General features: G+C 44.0%; 1 protein-coding gene and 1 long non-coding RNA gene across 8 annotated transcripts in view; one reads left to right on the top strand and one right to left on the bottom strand.

Moving 5' to 3' along the window:
* TMEM86A (transmembrane protein 86A) overlaps positions 1 to 18,150 on the bottom strand; it is a 45,329-nt gene that overhangs the window by 2,782 nt on the left and 24,397 nt on the right. The window contains exons 2-5 of one of the 7 annotated variants that reach the window (XM_080999833.1): positions 15,764 to 16,028; positions 9,347 to 13,408; positions 7,607 to 8,896; positions 714 to 1,141 (exon numbers count right to left, since the gene is read on the bottom strand). In XM_080999833.1, the coding sequence (XP_080855959.1) occupies positions 12,981 to 13,408; positions 15,764 to 16,028 (693 nt within the window). In that variant the 3' untranslated portion in view covers positions 714 to 1,141; positions 7,607 to 8,896; positions 9,347 to 12,980. Of the gene's footprint in view, positions 1 to 713; positions 8,897 to 9,346; positions 13,409 to 15,763; positions 16,029 to 18,150 lie in introns of those variants that run through there. The other 6 variants (XM_080999835.1, XM_080999832.1, XM_080999834.1 and 3 more) reach the window with 6 other exon arrangements.
* LOC308474168 lies at positions 16,060 to 18,102 on the top strand. The gene is made up of 2 exons (XR_013984533.1): positions 16,060 to 17,015; positions 17,394 to 18,102. It is a non-coding gene; the product is annotated as an uncharacterized lncRNA (long non-coding RNA).

The raw sequence follows: 18,150 nt of genomic DNA, 5'->3' as shown, positions 1-18,150 counted from the left end.
CAGGGGTGAGAAAAAACTTTCAGAGAGTTATATTTCCCTTCTGGACAACCCTGGGGTGGGGAAACTTGACAGTGGTTGATGGGGCAAGAGAGGAAAATGAGTGGAGCAATGAATTTACATTTCACCTTTGCATAGAAGGCTAGTTTTACACACACACACACACACACACACACAGGCAAAACCTGCTCTATCCAGGCAAGCAAGAGGCATTATCAGAGTTCAGCGACAAATGCCAGCCTTGCAAAGCACTCAAGGGGGGTCCAGAATTGGGCCGGTGAGGGTTATGGCCTGGGAAAGAGTCTTGAGGGCCACATAGAGAAGACTGGTTGGCCAGAATTGGCTTCCAGACTTGAGGTTCTCCAGCCCCACTTTACAATTTTACAGCACCACATTTGTGAGCAAGGCATATGCATAGCATTTTGCTGCCTGAGGCAGAAGAGCAAATTACACCTCCTCAAATCAAGGTAGATAAAGCCCTTGTTATCTTGGCACCTGAGGAAGGAAACCCACTCCCCAAAAGGAAATATACAATAGGAATGCAATAAACAAATTAACAATTTGCTGCTCTTTCATGACACTCAAAATAGACAGAGGTGGCTGCATCACCCTGCCAACCATAACTATGAGCTGTTCTTCATTAAAGTTGGACTTCCTCTGCCTCTATGGTTTTAGCAGGAGCATGGCAATTAACAAACAAAAAACACACAAATATATTAGCCTTTCAGGCTAGTGAGGGTTTTTTATTTTACTTTTAGTACATCTATATGCGCAGAGTGTTTTACATTAAAGGGGGGGGAATGCACACAATAGAACACAATGGAACAAACTGAAAATAAAATAAATTTGAACATGAAAAGAAAAACACCAGTGTTTGCATTGTATCTGCTTCAGAGTTCAGATCAATTTAGATTTCATCGCAGCTATTTGGAACCTACAGTCTATTTTTATGTTGTTTTTTTGCGTAAACAGTTGAAGCTAGTATAAAATGATTTGCGTCGTGTTTGCATAATGGTGAAAACATTGTTAGCATGTGGGGAAAACAATAATTTGCAACTCACCAGATGAAGTTTGATCAAGCCCAACTTGATCGATACTGGGAAGTAGTAACCCTCTGAAGCCAAAATTCTATTGGGGAGGGTTTCTGTGAGTAAAATAGTACAAATGCACCTCATGCAACGTCTGTTACATTACCACACATAAATGCTAAAGAATGTACAATTTCTGTTATCCAAAACCTCTAATTATTCATATGCATCCACCCTCAGTCGCATGCCACTCCATATTATTCTGTGGAGGCTTTTCATTCAAACCTGGGCCTACTTTACAACACCCTTGAGAGTACACAGGTGTAAAGCCATTACCAAAGGCCCTGCACGATGTCACAAGGCAATGCTGCTCCCTCTGTTGGACTCTGGCCCTTTCCTAAACCTACTCTGCACTTCCAGTCCAGCAACAGCCATCTCTTTCGTGGCCAGGTGCACACACACACACAGTCCGCTGCCACGTGCATGGAAATCTGTGGATGGGAGTGTTGCTAATCAAACACTGTCATTAAAAATAGACCAGAATTAGAGTGTCTCCCGCCTGCAACCAGATGAGAAATCAGGAAAGGGAGAAGCTACTATATGGAGAAGCTCCCGTATGTCCCTGCTTCTCTGCAGTTTTGATAGGCGACATGGCTGTTTTGGTCTGCTGCTGTAAGGAAAGAGTCCCTGGTTTTTCTGGCTTTTCTGCACTACCTTTGAGAGGATTGTCTCAAAGTTGGAGAAATGCTGTCATAAGAATATTTCATCTTAATTATACATTGGTACCTCGGGTTAAGTACTTAATTCGTTCTGGAGGTCTGTTCTTAACCTGAAACTGTTCTTAACCTGAAGCACCACTTTAGCTAATGGGGCCTCCTGCTGCTGCCGCGCCGCCGGAGCACAATTTCTGTTCTCATCCTGAAGCAAAGTTCTTAACCAGAGGTATTATTTCTGGGTCAGTAACCTGAAGCGTATGTAACCCGAGGTACCACTATATAGCCCAGTGGAGTGTTATCCATTGCAACTTCCTTTTCTAGATAACACATTCGTGTAACAGATAAATTCAATGCAACCCTACCTCTTTCCCCAAAGTTTTCAACAGCGTAATTCTGAACACACTGTTCAGGGTTTGCTGCTGTAGGTCAATGCTGGTTTGAAATTCAATTTGATGGGTGTCCAATTTGCAGGGTCTATGCAGCCAAATCTGGGCAGGGGTGGAAGTGCCGCTATTACTCATCTGCTTGAGATGCAGTGTAATTGTAAATATTCCTACTAAAATGCACCGAAAAATTAAAATGGCATGAGATAGAACTCCTATGGTATTTGGCCATTGTGGTATAGTGTTCTGGGTGTAGTAGTGTTGCAGCTCTGACCAAAATCCAGAGGCACTGAATAATATATTCAAGGGCCTATTCACACATTTCATTTTATATACTGACCATTACATTCATTTAGAACAAAAACAATAAAAAACGCCTGTCTAAAAGTAGTATTCACTGATGCTGGTTTTAAAAACAATTGTGCAAGCTCCTAAAAGTGGCTTTTAAGTAACACTGGTTTAATATATAATAATAATAGTGCTTATGAAAATGTGCCCCATTTGCGAGGGATTCAAAAACATTAAATTTTCCTCACACCACCCCGGTGAGGTAGAGAAGCATTGCAATTAATTCAGTGTTTGCTAACTGAGGAAAGGGCGCAGAACCCAGGTCTTCCACTGATGCAAGCCACTACAGTTCCTTTAACTTTAAAGGCATGAATGAAGCTTTCCTGAAGCGGCACTCCAGTCACAGTAATCAATGAGCAGAAGCAGCCTTCCCCACGCCTAACAAGTGCAAATGTTGGTACAAATCTGCACATTCCCATCCCATTGCAATATTCAAGCCCCATCAAACCAGCTAAATGTGTCTTCTCATGCTCCAGGGAACACAGAAGTCATTGTGTACAACTAGAGTAGGGCTGGGCAATGTCACAATGTCTGCAGTAAGGCTGGAACTAGATAGAGGCGAAGTAGAGTCCAAGCCAACAACAGCAATGAAAGCCAGCTTTGGAGATTTCAGGCAATGAAGATTAGATCTGATCATTCTAGAGATTAGATCACCCTAGATCTGAGCACACTTTTCACATTGTGCCTTTCCTCAATGGAGATAATTCTCTTTCTCCTTAGATGCCAGCGGTCACTTTACAAATGGCCATGATGCCCAGGACACATAACCACTTAAGAGCCCAACAGTGCTCATATAAATGGCAGCAGGAGTAATTAATGAAAAAGGAGAGAAGCCTGCTTCTTTCCTGAGGGTTTAAAAATATCTACATTTTTTAGGCATGATTTCTTTAGCTGTCATGCACCCACCACCCCACATTCACTTCCTAACCTACCAATAACAGTAAAAACAGATCTTAAGCTGAGAGATTTGTGTCTCCAGGACGAGGTTATATATGTTCAGATGGGGGAAAGCATCTATGATGCTGAAGAGTCTCAGCTCTGCCTGTTCTAATCGTTTTGTTGATGAGGAAGGGGAACGGGAAGCATGCCTGGAAGTAGTTTCCTGCACAGCCTAAACACAGGACAAGCAATGTCTGGTGCACAGCGCACAAACACACACATTCCTTTCCTCACCTACCCAGCCCACCCTTTTGAACATATAGGATTCAATCCAAAAGGGTGCTTTGCAAGCAGAAACAAGTTTGTGGAATGTTAATTTCTGACAATTGAATCGTAAGACAAAAAGGTGTTAGTGAGCGACTGTTTTTAACACCAGATTTCTCCTTGAATCCCAAATCCAAGACTGTCATTAAATAGTAATCTTGGGGGAAGGGCTTCACATTCCATCAACTAAATAGATCTAGCTTGGGGAGTTTTGCCTGAGAACTTTTTTCTCATGTTTATTTCAACTCCACGACAAGTAAACAAGAGAAATGGCTGAATGGCCAGAAATGATTGCCTACCTCATCTTAAACTCCTAACAGCATATATATATGCTTAGCATATATATATGCTAAAACAGGCAAGCTATGCATAATAATATCTGTAAAGATGCAAGAAACTAATCTGCCTCAAAGGAGGTTGGGAACCATAGCGAGGGTTCTGGACATAGAGTAATGCACAAAAACAAATCTTTTATTGAGGATTGCTTTCTTCTAAAAAAATACCTTAAAAACAAAAAGGTAACTAACTCTTTTACCCAAAAGCAACTGACAAGCACATTTATCAAGACTGCCTGTACTTTTAAGAGAGCCATGATAACACTACTGCCGAATTAAATCGCCACAATCTGAAAATGGATGATGGTAATGCTTCTCATTAAATTGGTTCTTCCCTAATGACCAGGGTGCAAACAAAGCACTATCTTGCTCACTTTCTCCACAGTATCCCTCCATGATACAAACAAAATGAAAACACAAACAAGAAACAATCAAGGAAACATATATCTGTGCACAAAAGGGAAAGTGTAATTGTACAATACTCAGATCCAACCCATTTGAACTCACCATCTGCTAGCAGCAAATTGCTTTTCTGAACTCTGTTCAGAGAAGAAGAAATAATACTATTAAGTGAAGAAGAAATACTATATTCCAAAGAATTTTAAAATAATGTGATTTTGGTTCCACTCTGCCTTAATATCGGCAGCCCCACAACAGTGGGAGATCGTTGGCAAAGGAAATACAAGGATGACAGAGGATAAATCATCCTTGCAAATTCTCCCCAGGGACGGGAGGAATGGGCTTCACTCGCAGTTTATCTCAGTACCTGGCTCTCGCTCCAGCATGGAATGTGGGAGACAGAGAGGCTTTGAGTGCAAAAACACTTCACCTGGCGAAAACCCTCCTACGCTGCCATTAAGAAGCAGAGGTTCTCCTGTTAATTAGAGCTTAATTGAACTAAAGTACAGCCACATCCTAGAAGAGATGAGATTGTAAACTGCGGAACAAACCAACTGCAAGGACTTTGAGGTTTGAACTTGAGATAAGATTTCATTTGGTGCAAAAGACAGGGGAGGGGAGCCTACGGTTTCTTTATTTAAAGTTTTCTTCTCCACATTTATGATTCGGCAACCCTCCTCTGAATGTTAGTTCAAATTATATTTGTACAAGCAAGTATAGAAGAAATAGGATTATAAATATAGAATATAACATCAAAGGGAACTGTGTGTGTAAAAAAGGGAAAAAGGGAGGGAAGCTCTATTTTGCAAAAGGTTTATGATGGATGGTTAGAGCTGACTCTTCCCCATCCTTTATTATTTACGAAGTAAGCTGAATAACGCTAAGAGAACTAGGAATTTAATTTAATTAGAAGTATATCTTCAGCTGGAAGGAAGGATGAAAGGAGTCTGTGAACTGCCAAGGAACTGATAAGGTTCTTTACTGAGTCATCTGCAGTTCGACAGATCACTCTTCTTCCCAGGTTGAGAAGAAAAATGGTGACAACAGTTTATTTACTGAGACAAAGCAACTTCTGCAGCTGTTGTTAAAGTTCTGGATGCAAAACAACAAAGCACGGGACAAAGTGATGCAGAAATTTCTGGAACAACAATGGGATATCAGCTCTGCCCAAGGCATGACGGATAACAGCAACAATTGGGGGAAAGAAAGACATCTTACAAGGACAAGAAGAAACACCATAGACAGAATGATTGCCACAGGAAGAACAAGGATACAGTTTGAGTTCCTCACTTGCAGTTTTATAAATCATTTAATGTGTCGACACAAATAGGTCACTAATATTGCAGTTGTTGTATAAGGGATTATTATTATGACAGGAATGCAATTGAAACTAAGATGATTTTGGAACGCAGAAATAAATAAAACCATGAAACCATCAAATCTAGCATGCGGGGGGGCACATTAACTAAATTACATAATTCAGTATTTGAATGATTGGTATTAATTATTGTATTATAAATCAGTATTGTTATAATGAGGCTGTTATTGGACTGTAATTGAAAACTAATAAAAACATTACAATTTTTTAAAAATAATGTTTTAGTGATCTTCCTACATTCCTCCCTACCCTGCAAAACAGCACATGTTATTATATCTTCCAAACTAGATATTGCAAAGTAGGGGAAAGTTTGCAAAAAGTGCAGGCACAGAATTGCAGGTCACAGCCTGCGATTCTCTAGGGCAGCAGGTTCATGGTGGGGATAGAAGTTAAGCAGGCTGAATGAATGAAGATGCCAACTGATTAAATCCCCTTCCTGCTCTTTCACCCTAGCCAGACACAATTTCCCTCATGAATGAAATGCTGATAATATTATGCAACAGCATTAAAGGCAAGAGATTATACCTGTGTTATTTTAAACCAAATCTTTCTTTCAAGACCACCAGAGCTTCCCAATACCCCCAAGTTTCCCCAAGTGTTTTGATGTTGGTTTTTTGGATCACTCCCTTTTTTCTGCCCTCTCAGGGCTCCTGGTGCCTTTTGACAGCAACACAACAGGCAAAAATTCAACAGATAGTAAAGTCACAGGAGTTATAACATCACAAAAAATATAATTCTGCTCCTAGACATATCCTTTCTCTAATTAAAAGTTCGGTACATTTTTAATATTCTGCATATATTTTTTAATTTTTAATTTAATGAAATATAATGCATTGCAAATGCCTGTCTAGACTTATAGCAGATTGTAGGAAATATTAGGAGAAGCTTAATGGTAAGAGCTGTTTAAGAATGGAACAATCTAGCTTGGGAGGAGTATTTAAGTATCCAGAATCTGGATAGCCATCTGTCAGTGACACTGTAATTGTGCCCTGCCCTGCAGATCCTGCAATCAGTGGTGTCCAAACTTTTTTCAAAGAGGGCTAGATTTGATGAAGTGAAGGGTCGACCAAAGGGCAAACCAAAGTTGCTGAGCTTTTTTTAGGATTGAAGTTGTTGAGGGTTTTTTTAGGATTTTATCCCAGGAAATAGAAATAAACAATAAACTGCTACAGGGAATTAAACCAGCCAGTGGGCCGAATTAGGCCCCTGAAGTGGACTTTGGACATGTGATCTCCAATGCCTCCTCTAGCTCTAGGACTCAAGAGCAGCTGTTTCCAATACGAATACATTTAAGTTTTCTGCACATATCGTCCTGTATCCCATTTTAATGTAGCATACCTAAAAATGCTATCCATGTTTTCCTGTTTTACCATTATTTCTTCCCAGGCTTGCTTTCTTTTCTTTCTTTCTTTTTAACCAATGCTTCAAGGAATGTAAACAATCATAAATGCAAACAGAAATAAAACAAATTCTTTCTGATTGTGGTCTTAACAGCAGCAGGACATTCCTAAAGACTGGAGGCAGTATTTATATATACACAGTGACTATTTAAAGCCAACATGTGTGTACAGTGGTACCTCTGGTTACAAACTTAATTTGTTCCAGAGGTCCGTTCTTAACCTGAAACTGTTTTTAACCTGAGGTACCACTTTAGCTAATGGGGCCTCCCGCTGCCACCACACCTTTACCTCATCCTGAGGTAAAGTTCTTAACCCGAGGTACTACTTGTGGGATAGCGGAGTCTAACCTGAAGCATCTGTAACCCGAGGTGTTTGTAACCTGAGGTACCACTGTATATATATATGGCATACACACACACCTATATTGTAGATAGCTATCTATCACAAGGATCCTTTCTGGCTGCCATTTCAGAATGTGAAGAGGAGGTGGTGGAGGCACTTTTCAAGGCCTGTGAAATTGTGGTGTCCTGAAATGAAAAGAAAAAAAAGAGGCCATCTGTTCTATTCTGGTTCTTCTCTAAACAAAAGACACCCATCAAAGTGAAGTTAAGGGTGTCTGGCTGCTCTAAGGGGAGGAAAAGCCTCTTCACCAGTGAATGCAAGGAAAGCGACGGGTATGAAATCTGCTTAGCGTCTGGATAAAGAAGCGGATGGCGCTAGCCAGCAAACAGCCAAGGGGCTTTTAACAATGACTTTAAGGCTCATTGGTTGCCCATTTACAATGGGCACCCTGAAAAGTCCTCAGCCTGAATAGAATGGAATGGAATGAGGCTGAGAACTTTCCAGCCATCCCTTGTCTCAAGAGCCTTCCTCACAGGGCCGCTCCACCAGTTAGCCACTCTGAGACTTCTGCCTCAGATGGCAAAATGCGAAGGGTGAGGGAATTGTGCACTCTTGCCCACCTGCCCACCCTCCTCCTTTGTCGGCTTGAAGTGCCCCTGCCACTCGGTTGCTTCAGCAAAATGCTCAGCGCTGCTCCTCCAGTGTTGCCCATGCTAGAATGCCTCACTCTGCGGAAGCCGCCTTCCTTAGATCAAGGCATTCAAGGTGAGGTGATTTGGGGGATTGTCAGCCCAAGACATTTTGTCGCTTGAGGCAAAATAGAAAATGGTGCCTCCCGTCTCCTCTGCCACCAACAACCCCCGCCGCCTCAGGTGACAGGAGGTGGCCCAGGGAAGCCTTGGTGCACTGAAGGTAACAGAGAAGCAGGTGGCAGCAGCAGTGGCCCCCCTCTTCCCAGGTGGCAGCCACAGACAAGAAGTGCAGGAGGCAGCAGGTGGCATGCTCCTTGGGGGCCTCCCAGCTGTTCCCAGCTTGCCACCTGAGGTGACTGCCTCACTGAGGCTGATGGGCAGGCTAGCCCTGCTGCAGCTCCTTTGCCACAGCAGATATTGTCTAAAGCTTAAAAGTAGTATACCGCTCAAGTCTGAAACTGGATGCTGCAACAAAGCAGTAGTGGTGCGGGCCCTTTTCAAAGGCACCTTTCCCACAATGCCTCACTCTGGAAAGACCCTGTGTTCCTTGGGGTCCTTCATCAGAATGTAGCAGCACATGGGGCAGGAGCAAAGCAGAGTGTTTCCACTCAGAATCTTCTTTCTTGCCTCTGTGGTTTCAGAGCCAGTCTGAAACAAACCGCTGTCTCTCGAGTCCTGCTGATTAAGGCTAGAGAGGATTGCTGTTACTCATACTGCTAAGAGGAATTCTTGTGGTCCCTTCCAACTCTATGATGATCCTTGTGGTCCCTTCCAACTCTATGACTCTAAGTTACATAAAATAAGCATGGTGCTGAATTGAAGAGAGGCATAGTGGATTGCAGACGACCAACAGATAGAGCTCAAGACAGCATCTTGTTGTGGAGAATGCATCAGACTCAAATTGCCTACCCTGATGTTTTATTCACGCCTGTGGCATAAAGTTCTCCTTTTTTCATTCATAAAAGCAATTCCTGCATTTGGTCAGAATACTCATTCACATTTCAAATGCTCTCCTCCTCTTTCATATCTGCCTTAACAATAACTAGCTGTTCACATAAATAGCACAAGGGAAGCCAAAATTCATAGGCCGCATATGAAAAAGTTAATTCAAACTATGTGCCTTACCAGGCTCAGACAGCAGAACCCCAATTCCAAATGGAATTGGTCAGCCAAGTAATCCTCCTTGGGTCAGGTACGTCGTCATCATCATCCTCCTCCTCCCATGAACAGAGTTACGGTTTTATAAAATGTACAACATTGCAAAGTAGCCTCCTGATGAAACTTGCCCCAACATGCTGCCCTAAAACAAAATATTCCACGTGTTAGCCTGCATCCACACATAAAACTTAATCAACTAAATCCTGGACGTAATCAGCGCAGGGTGCAATCCAACAGCTGGCATACAGCCAGCATTCGGTTGGCTGAGGCGCCATAAGTAGCAGCTCAGCTGCCATTCTGCTCCCTGGGAGGGTCGTCCACAGTGGCATAGCGTGGGTTGTCAGCACCCAGGGCAAGGCAAGTAATTTGCGCCCCCTAACCCGCGGATTTGCACCCCCTAACCCGTGGATTTGCGCCCCCTAACCCTAACCCCCAGATGTTGCGCCCGGTGCGGCCGGCCCCCCCTGCACCCCCCACGCTACGCCACTGGTCGTCCAGAGGGCAGGACTCTCTCCACTGGGGCTCTGCAAGTGTAACTACCCTGCCAGCATTGTTTTGCTGCTTCTGCTTCCGCCTTTGGGCTGAAAAGTGGGGATTCTGTGGGTATGTTGATTCATGGGACCCCAAACCCCCTGTGTACAGTTCTGGTCACCTCACCTCACCTCACCGGAGTGCTGAAGAAGGTTCAGAAAGGGGCAACCAAAAGGATCAAAGAGTTGGAGCAACTCCTCTGTAAGGAAAGGTTGCAACATTTGGGGCTTTTTAGGCGAGTAAGGGAGTGGTGGGGGAGACACATGATAAAGGTGTATAAAATTACGCAACATATGGTGAACGTGGCATTCGTTGGGAGAAGCCACAATGGTTCAAGTGCTATAAGACCAACAATACTTTTGTAACACAGAGTTTCCTCCACTGATTGGATGTTGCCAGAACTGACTATTACAGAAAGTCACATGAGCAGCTTCTACCTTAATGACTGAGCCAGTAGCAAACAATTCAACGTGTTGGAAGTATCCCTGGGGAAAGGTAGGTACTTTGTAATAATTATTACTTTGTAATAATAATGCTTGTAATAAGGAAATGCCCATTACAAGATGTCAGCCATAGGAGCAGAGGAAGAGGCCTCATCCTGAGTCAGACCAGTTGGCCAGCTCAGCATTGTCTGCATTGACAAGGAGTAGCAGCTCTCTCCAGGGTTTCAAACAAGGGTCCTTCCCAGCCCCACCTGAAGATGTGTCGGGGATTAAGCCTGATACCACAAAGCTATGGCCCTTTCTCCAGCAATTGTAGGAATCATCAGAGGCCGAAGTGCCCAGCACAGTGGGATTATGGGAATTGAGAGAGCACCCCAGAGCTAGACTCTGAGGAACAGCGTACGCTGTAGTTCATTTCTGAATGACAGAATGTGTGTGTGGAAGTTTTATCTTGGGATATTAACCGGGTGTAGGTGTGTGCGATCTATCTCGAATATGTGGTGCACCTCTGGCAAGATGCCACTGTTTAAGAATGACTAAGGATGCTCTTCATAGGTTTTTTTTTTAAAACAACAACAACACAGATAAGCAAAGTAAGGGGAAAGGTACTTATCTGAACAGGTAATTTTGCAAGCAAGGGCAGAATTCTACTGAAAGAACACAGTAGAGGGAACCTAAAGGAATGCTGTATGTTCTAACTGTAAAGACTCAAAGTAAATCAACACTTAAGCTCCTAGGAAAGGCAGCTGAGAGGCTGCAAACCCCCCCTCTTCCTCCCTCTTCACAAAAGGAAATGGGCCAGGAAAAAGAATATAGGTAAGAACCCAGCAGGGCTTTGAAAGTGGTGGCTCCTTTGACACAGATTCTCCCTCCTCCAACCTCTGCAGGATTGCTCTACCCATGACCTCCACTTACTAGCTTGTACGAAGAAAAATACATTGCGGTCAGTAAGTACGATGTATCCCTCAAAGTCCCCACAAACAATTAGGTGGGCACACACAACCAGGAGTCTTCACACCAATCGCTGCAGTGCGGGCCAAGCTAACCCATTTTGCAACTTGACACCGAAACAAAACAGCAAGGAAGCTGCTGACACATAACTTTTCCCCACTGCACTTCCCTGCCAATTGGATCTACAGTGACTCAGTGCTGCCCAGTGAAGATGGATGAGAGGAGAGTGGCACATTGATTGGTCTCTCAGCACTTTGGTGATAGGCTGTACCTCTCGGCAAGACCCGAAACTGCAGCTGTTGGTCTGAAGGCACCTGCAGATTCTACAGTCCTGGTGACAGTTGGTGGGAAAGTAACACAATTCTTATTGTGCAACATGTACACGGAAACAGGCACATTACACATGCGCAAATACACGGAAGCCCATTGGCTTAGTTTCAAATAAATATTGTTCCCTGATCGTCCACTGTATAGAAACAATGACTTGCTAATGCCTGTCAGGGATCCGCCACACAGCGCTTGTTCACAGTGACCAGACCACCTGCATGCGCAGGATATAACCCTGCCGATTCTTCCTCTTTCAATACATGGGATTTTGTCCGGACTCTGGAGTGGAGGCTGGGAGAAGAAGCTGGCTCCACGCATCATCACTAATCCAAGTCTTTCCCAGACCCGTCGTGTAGCTATGACAGCAGGCCTGACGAGCCGGTGGTTTCCTTGGCCAAAATATTCAGCCAATGAAGCAGCTGGTGAGTTAGATTTTGAGAGAGCTCACAATGTTCTCCTGTTTGGTGCTCTAATCTGAGATTATGCAAGCTAGAAATTGCTAGAAAAACTGACGAACCATATACCGTTATCTGCGTTTCACACGCACACGTACAGCAATCTTTTCATTTCCTGTGTTCCCTCCCACCCACCCACCCAAGCCTGAGAAAATTGTTGCATTTTGTTGTTGCTTTTAAGCCTGCAGAACAACATGGGCCCTGCAGGATTCACATTCAGAAGAAAGGCTTTGAATGGCCCATAAATAAAATGGTTGTAACGAATCTGGACTTCAGACTGGTTTCTCCCAGAGGCAGCCCAAGCTTTACGACCGACATAAACTCCCACAAAGTGCTCCCGTGTCCTGTTGTAGCGTTTGGGCCCTGGGGGTTCCTTGTGTAGACACACAATTGTTTCACAGTTGTACTGCAATGTATGCAAAACGGGGCTTGGTCAGGCAGCACCAAGGGTCATTTTCACATGACTTTTGCACATTCAGAGTGTTGAAGGCAAGGCTCTTAAACGCCAATGCACTGCCTACCCTTTCCTTCTTTTGAAACGTTGTCCTGAAACGAATCTTCTCCTTCTGGAATGTTCAGCCTCAGCTCCAGTATTATACAAACACAATGAAGTAGTTAGAGAGGCCCTCCCTCCCATGAAACTTCCAAGATGCAAAAAGAGAGAGAGAGAGAGAGGAAAAGGTCAGATAGTTGGTTCCGTGTGAACTAAACTTCCAGTGTGGCTTCTAGGCTCCAGCAAACTGGACTGGAGAAGAGCCAGCTAAACACTAAGGATAATGCTTCGATGAAGCAAGATCTGCAGTCACCGGTTCACCTAGAGTCAAAACTCTCCTCCGGGATGAATTGCAGTTACAGCACTCCCAGCAGAGTTTGAGCGCCTGCTGGCACCCCCGTCTACTTCCTCTTCCTGAAGATGTCTTCCTCCCTGCTTTCCACCGCAGAAAGTGCAATGAGCATCTGAGCTGCATAGTACGTGGCCATGATGATGACCCGCGAGTAGGGCACAGGGAAGCAGAACTTGTTGACGGCGATGGTCAGGTCGGACACCATGAAGAGCACCGAGCCAATGCAAGCCGAGAGCTTGGTCCAAGTCCACAGGTCGTTGCACAGCTGCACGCCGGCCATGGCCCGCCAGCCCATGAAGCCAATCAAGGCAATGTAGACGGCTACTAGGTAGGTGAAGGGGCCCGAGAGGTAGGAGTACAGGAAAGTGTAGGAGAAACTGGACACCAAAGTCATCACCAGGCCAGCTTTCAGATCTAGAGGCTTCATCCCAAATGCAGAAGAATACAAGATGTGCGTGATGGCAAACATCAGCAAACCTACAGAAAGGGGGGGGGGGAGAGACAAAATGTGAATGTCAACACTGGCATACATGGAGACAAGCAATGGATAGACTTTCTGGGAGAATACGTGCAGGGTGAAAAAGCTTTCACTTCTGACAGGAAAAGGCCATCTGCTCTCCCTACATTTTCTGGTGTGAGCTGCTTCTGCAGCAGCAGCTATCTGCAAGTCATTTTAAGATCATCAGATCAGAGAGAACTAGTTACAGAAAACTCGGGGGCAGGTGAAATAAATGCCCAAAGCATGGACACAAGTCCCTGAAGCTGATGGGAGCCATATACCTTTTTATTAAAAAAGCGGAAAGGCTTAATTGGCAGGAAGATTTCTTCCCTCTGCAAATTAAGCCACAGATGATGGCTCCCCTTAGACAGAAGCATGTGACTTCTTAGGACTTGTGCTCCCTTCCCAGCCTCGGCACAGCTTGCCAAATCACTCTCTCTTCCCATGACAGTCAACCCTGTGCTCTGTGTCAGCACATCTACGGCAGCCAAAGCCCCAAAGACCACCTGCTTATCTCATCTCGCTCCTCTGCCTACAAGGTGAAGAAGTGTGCCTCTGTCAAGAGTACAGAAAGGATCTCCTTCCCTTGTTCTCTGAATCATGCTGTGCCTCAGGCTACATGTCACAATCCATCTCCTTTCAAAGGAAGCTTGCAGGAGGAAACAGGTAGAGTCAAACAGAAGGTAGCTCCTGCTTCTTCAGGGGCACAAAGGAACCTATGTGGCTTTTTTATTTTTCTGGCAATAAATTTCTCCCCGTCCAATACATCCACACTGTCCAAGTTTCACTAATGCTGCTTTTAAAGGTGTGGTTCCTCCATTTGCAAAAGCTAAATGTGCTAATCTAGATTTAGAGGCATGGGTTTATACACTAGGCTGGAGGCAGGCAATGGCTTTGATTTTAAAAAATATAGTATGATTGGACCATCATCACCAATGTTGTCTCTGGACAGAATGAGATAATCTACTTCTTTGTAGCTCTTCTTCCCTCCTCCATAATCTCTAGTGAAACTCACCAGAGATTATCACCAGACTAAGAATTTCCTGGTTTAGTGATTAGAATGTTGGACTAGAACCAGGAAGAACCAGGTTCAAATCCTCACTAAGTCACGAAACTCACAGGGTGACCCCGTCACCATCTCTCAGCTTCACCTACCTCACAGAGATGAGAACAGAATGGGAGGGGGAATCAAGCATAGCACCTGGAACTTCCTGGAGAAAATATGGTATTTAATTGTAATAAACACACAAATAAATAAATTCCCCTCCAGCATCAGAGCATGTGGCAAAACTCACTGTGATTATGTTGCATCGGCAATGACTTTTATTAAACAGTATAAGGAGAGGGGGAGAACGAGACTTGAGGAATGTCATTTTTAGGGGCTGCCCTGGAACTTCAGCAATGTCTAGACTGGCCCTCTGTGCACACCATTTGTAGATTTGTAAATCTGTTGTATGACCTTCATTAAACTATTGCTCAGCCTAAGGCATGTTGCCATTATTCAGAGTAATGGGTTGCATGAGAGAATCAAATAAAACAGGCTAAATGTCTAAGAAGTGCGGAACATATTGACCCATGACAGGGCCTTCTTGGTGGTGGCTTGCCATTTGTGCAATGCACTTCCTGATGAGGTGCATCTGTCACCTCATTAACAACATTCAGGGGGAAATTAAAACATTCCAGGCATTTGATAGCTAAAAGACGCTGATCCTGGCAACCTTGAAATAATTAGCTGTGAGGGTGTGCGATTATCTTTAGATGTTCTTAATGTTTTTAGATGGTTTTAAACATTCTACATGTGCTTTTATTTTATTTTTATATGCTTTGTGTTTATATTTTGGTGTTTGCCATCCTGGGCTCCTTTGAGAGGAAGGGCAGGAGAGAAATTTAAATCAGCATATTAATAATATTCATGAAAAGAAATAATTATTGTACACTGAGGTATTGAAATATAGCCAGATAGATAGCCAGCCAGCCCTATATGTGTGTTAAAATATTTTTTAAAATATAATAATAATAATAATAATAATAATAATAATAATAATAATAATATTCCCCGCCCATCTGACTGGGTTGCACCAGCAAAGATGTGTAAATTTGCCTCATAGTGTATGAAGATCATGGCTATATTACTTCAGCCACCTAACCCCAACAAGAGAAATGACAGACTTTTTTGGCGCTGATTCCTGCATTTACAGTTATGTGCTAAAGCTCCAGTGCAGGAGCACACATGGGCAGACATCTGTATTACTTCCACACTTCATCATTGACAGTACATGACACGTGCTCCAGAAGCTTAGTTGCCCAGACCCACACACTGGTGCCCCACTGACCGTGAACGAAGTAGCCTTGCTCTTGCCAGATGAGGAAAGCATCTCCTATGGATGAGAATATCAAACCAGCAAGGATTCTGCAGGCACTGCGATGGGCTGTCAGGAAATTGATCCCGTGCGCCAGCAGGAAAACCCACAAGCAGAAGATGGGCAGACACTTGATGAGGGCACTGAACCAGGAGGGGCTGGAGGTGGGCAGCCAGAGGACGAAATAGACGCAAGTGGCTTTGAAGAAGGGGACAAGTTTCGGGCCTTCACTCTTCACCTGGGGTGGGGAAAGACATACACACACATAAGATGATGAGCTGTGAGTTTGTTTGCTTTAAAAAATCCCAACCACCTGAAATCCATCAAATCATTCCGCAGAGACTACACAGAGCCTGTAAACATTACCAAATTGCTCCCCTCACTGCTTCCCTTTCGTTCAAGAATTTTGCTGACCAACAGCAATTCCAAGAACAAAGGATTCTTGAACTTTACCATAGTTCTTTTTTCCCCATTGTCATCAGCTGCACAGTCTCCAAACTGCTCCATGCCAAAAATAAGGGCTTAAGAGATTTCGTTCATTCCCCGTAAAGTACAAAAGCCCTGGAAATCAATCTTATTCATTAAAGTGACTTTAAAGAATAATGCTGCTTAGGGCTGTTTCTAATGTTGCCCCAGCCCTGCCCTTATGGCAGATCCAGTGCACTTTTCAAAGATTTCACACACCCATTCTGCTGCGTGCATATGTTGGGAACTGCTGCCATTTGCGTTTTCCCACTGGTGGTGCATGCTGTCGAGGAGCCACAGGTGATTCTCAGAGCATGCAATGCACATTCAAAGAATCAGGGACCGTGACAGCCATTCTAGTCCAACCCCCTACAATGCAGGAATCTTTTCCCCAGCATGGTGCTCAAACCTGCGACCCTGAGATTTAAAATCTCATGCTCTACTGACGGAGCTATGCTCATTCAAAAGATTCCAGGCCAAGTTCAAGGTCGAGCGCTAGTTTTTAGCTTGGCCTCAATCTTAGTCAATAAACACAAGTCTGCATACATTTAAATGACTCAACACAAATAAGGTTTTAGCTTTCAGGTGGCAACTATATCACTGTAACAGGCTATTCAAATCCTGGGATCATTCTGTCCAAGTCCCAACGCAACAAATGAAGGCTGCAGACCACAGGAGCTTGGCAGATGCCATCCCAAAGCTTTCAGAAATAACATTAAACATGCTGCCCAGGACCATATTTAATCTCATATTGTATTAGGTAAAGGGTAAAGGGACCCCTGACTATTAGGTCCAGTCGTGACCGACTCTGGGGTTGCGGCGCTCATCTCGCTTTATTGGCCAAGGGAGCCGGCATTTGTCCGCAGACAGCTTCCGGGTCATGTGCCAGCATGACTAAGCCGCTTCTGGCGAACCAGAGCAGCGCATGGAAACACTGTTTACCTTCCCGCCGGAGCGGTACCTATTTATCTACTTGCACTTTGAGGTGCTTTCGAACTGCTAGGTTGGCAGAAGCAGGGACCGAACAACGGGCGCTCACCCCGTCGCGGGGATTCGAACCGCCGACCTTCTGATCGGCAAGTCCTAGGCTCTGTGGTTTAACCCACAGCGCCACCCGCGTCCCTCCATATTGTATTAGCTCATTATATTTTGCTTCTTAGCTGTCAGCCTCTGCCAACTTCAACTCCAACCTTCTATAGCTAGTGAGTAGGATTAATTTTTGAGAAAGCACACAGAGAATCAGACTTAATTTGCTTACATGGGGCACACCCACAGAATGGTTTTTCTATCAGCCACACACTGGGCAGGAGCCAATTCAATGTTGAGAGAAAGCATGTGGCCCAGGCTTTATGGACTGAAAACAATTGCTTTCCAGGAAAAGCTGCCATAAATATCACATGGAGGAAAAAGTTTGAACTGGACAAAGCTCCCTGTGAAAAGCAACAGAGCTCTGGGAATTTCTCACCTTTCCCATCCATCTGCTTAAATAAGCACAATCTTGACATGACAAAAGCAATATATTTCATTTATTTATTATATTTATATATCCCCCCCCCCTTCATCCAAGGATGATATGTGCTGGTGAGCAACCTGGCTGCCAAATTCTTTACCAGCCGAAGTTTCCGAAACATCTTCAGAGGCTGCCCCACATATTTACAGCAATCTAACCTATATTTTAAAATGGCACTTAAATACCCGCTAAAATTCAATATTGGACACGCCCCCCCCCAGCAGTGGTAACTATTGTCATTCAAGGTTGGATTATTGGCAAATATTTAACTGACCAGCTCTTTTCAGTGTGGTGGGAGATCTTTGGGTTCAATGAAACAACACAGCTATTGAGATGAGATACAATGCAGTTTTTTGTCTCATGTTTGAGCTGCAGGTGCAAACTG

Source organism: Podarcis pityusensis (assembly GCF_964106645.2).
Source record: "Podarcis pityusensis genome assembly, chromosome: 1".
NCBI lineage: Eukaryota > Metazoa > Chordata > Lepidosauria > Squamata > Lacertidae > Podarcis > Podarcis pityusensis.
This window is presented reverse-complemented; position numbering and strand designations above follow the sequence as displayed.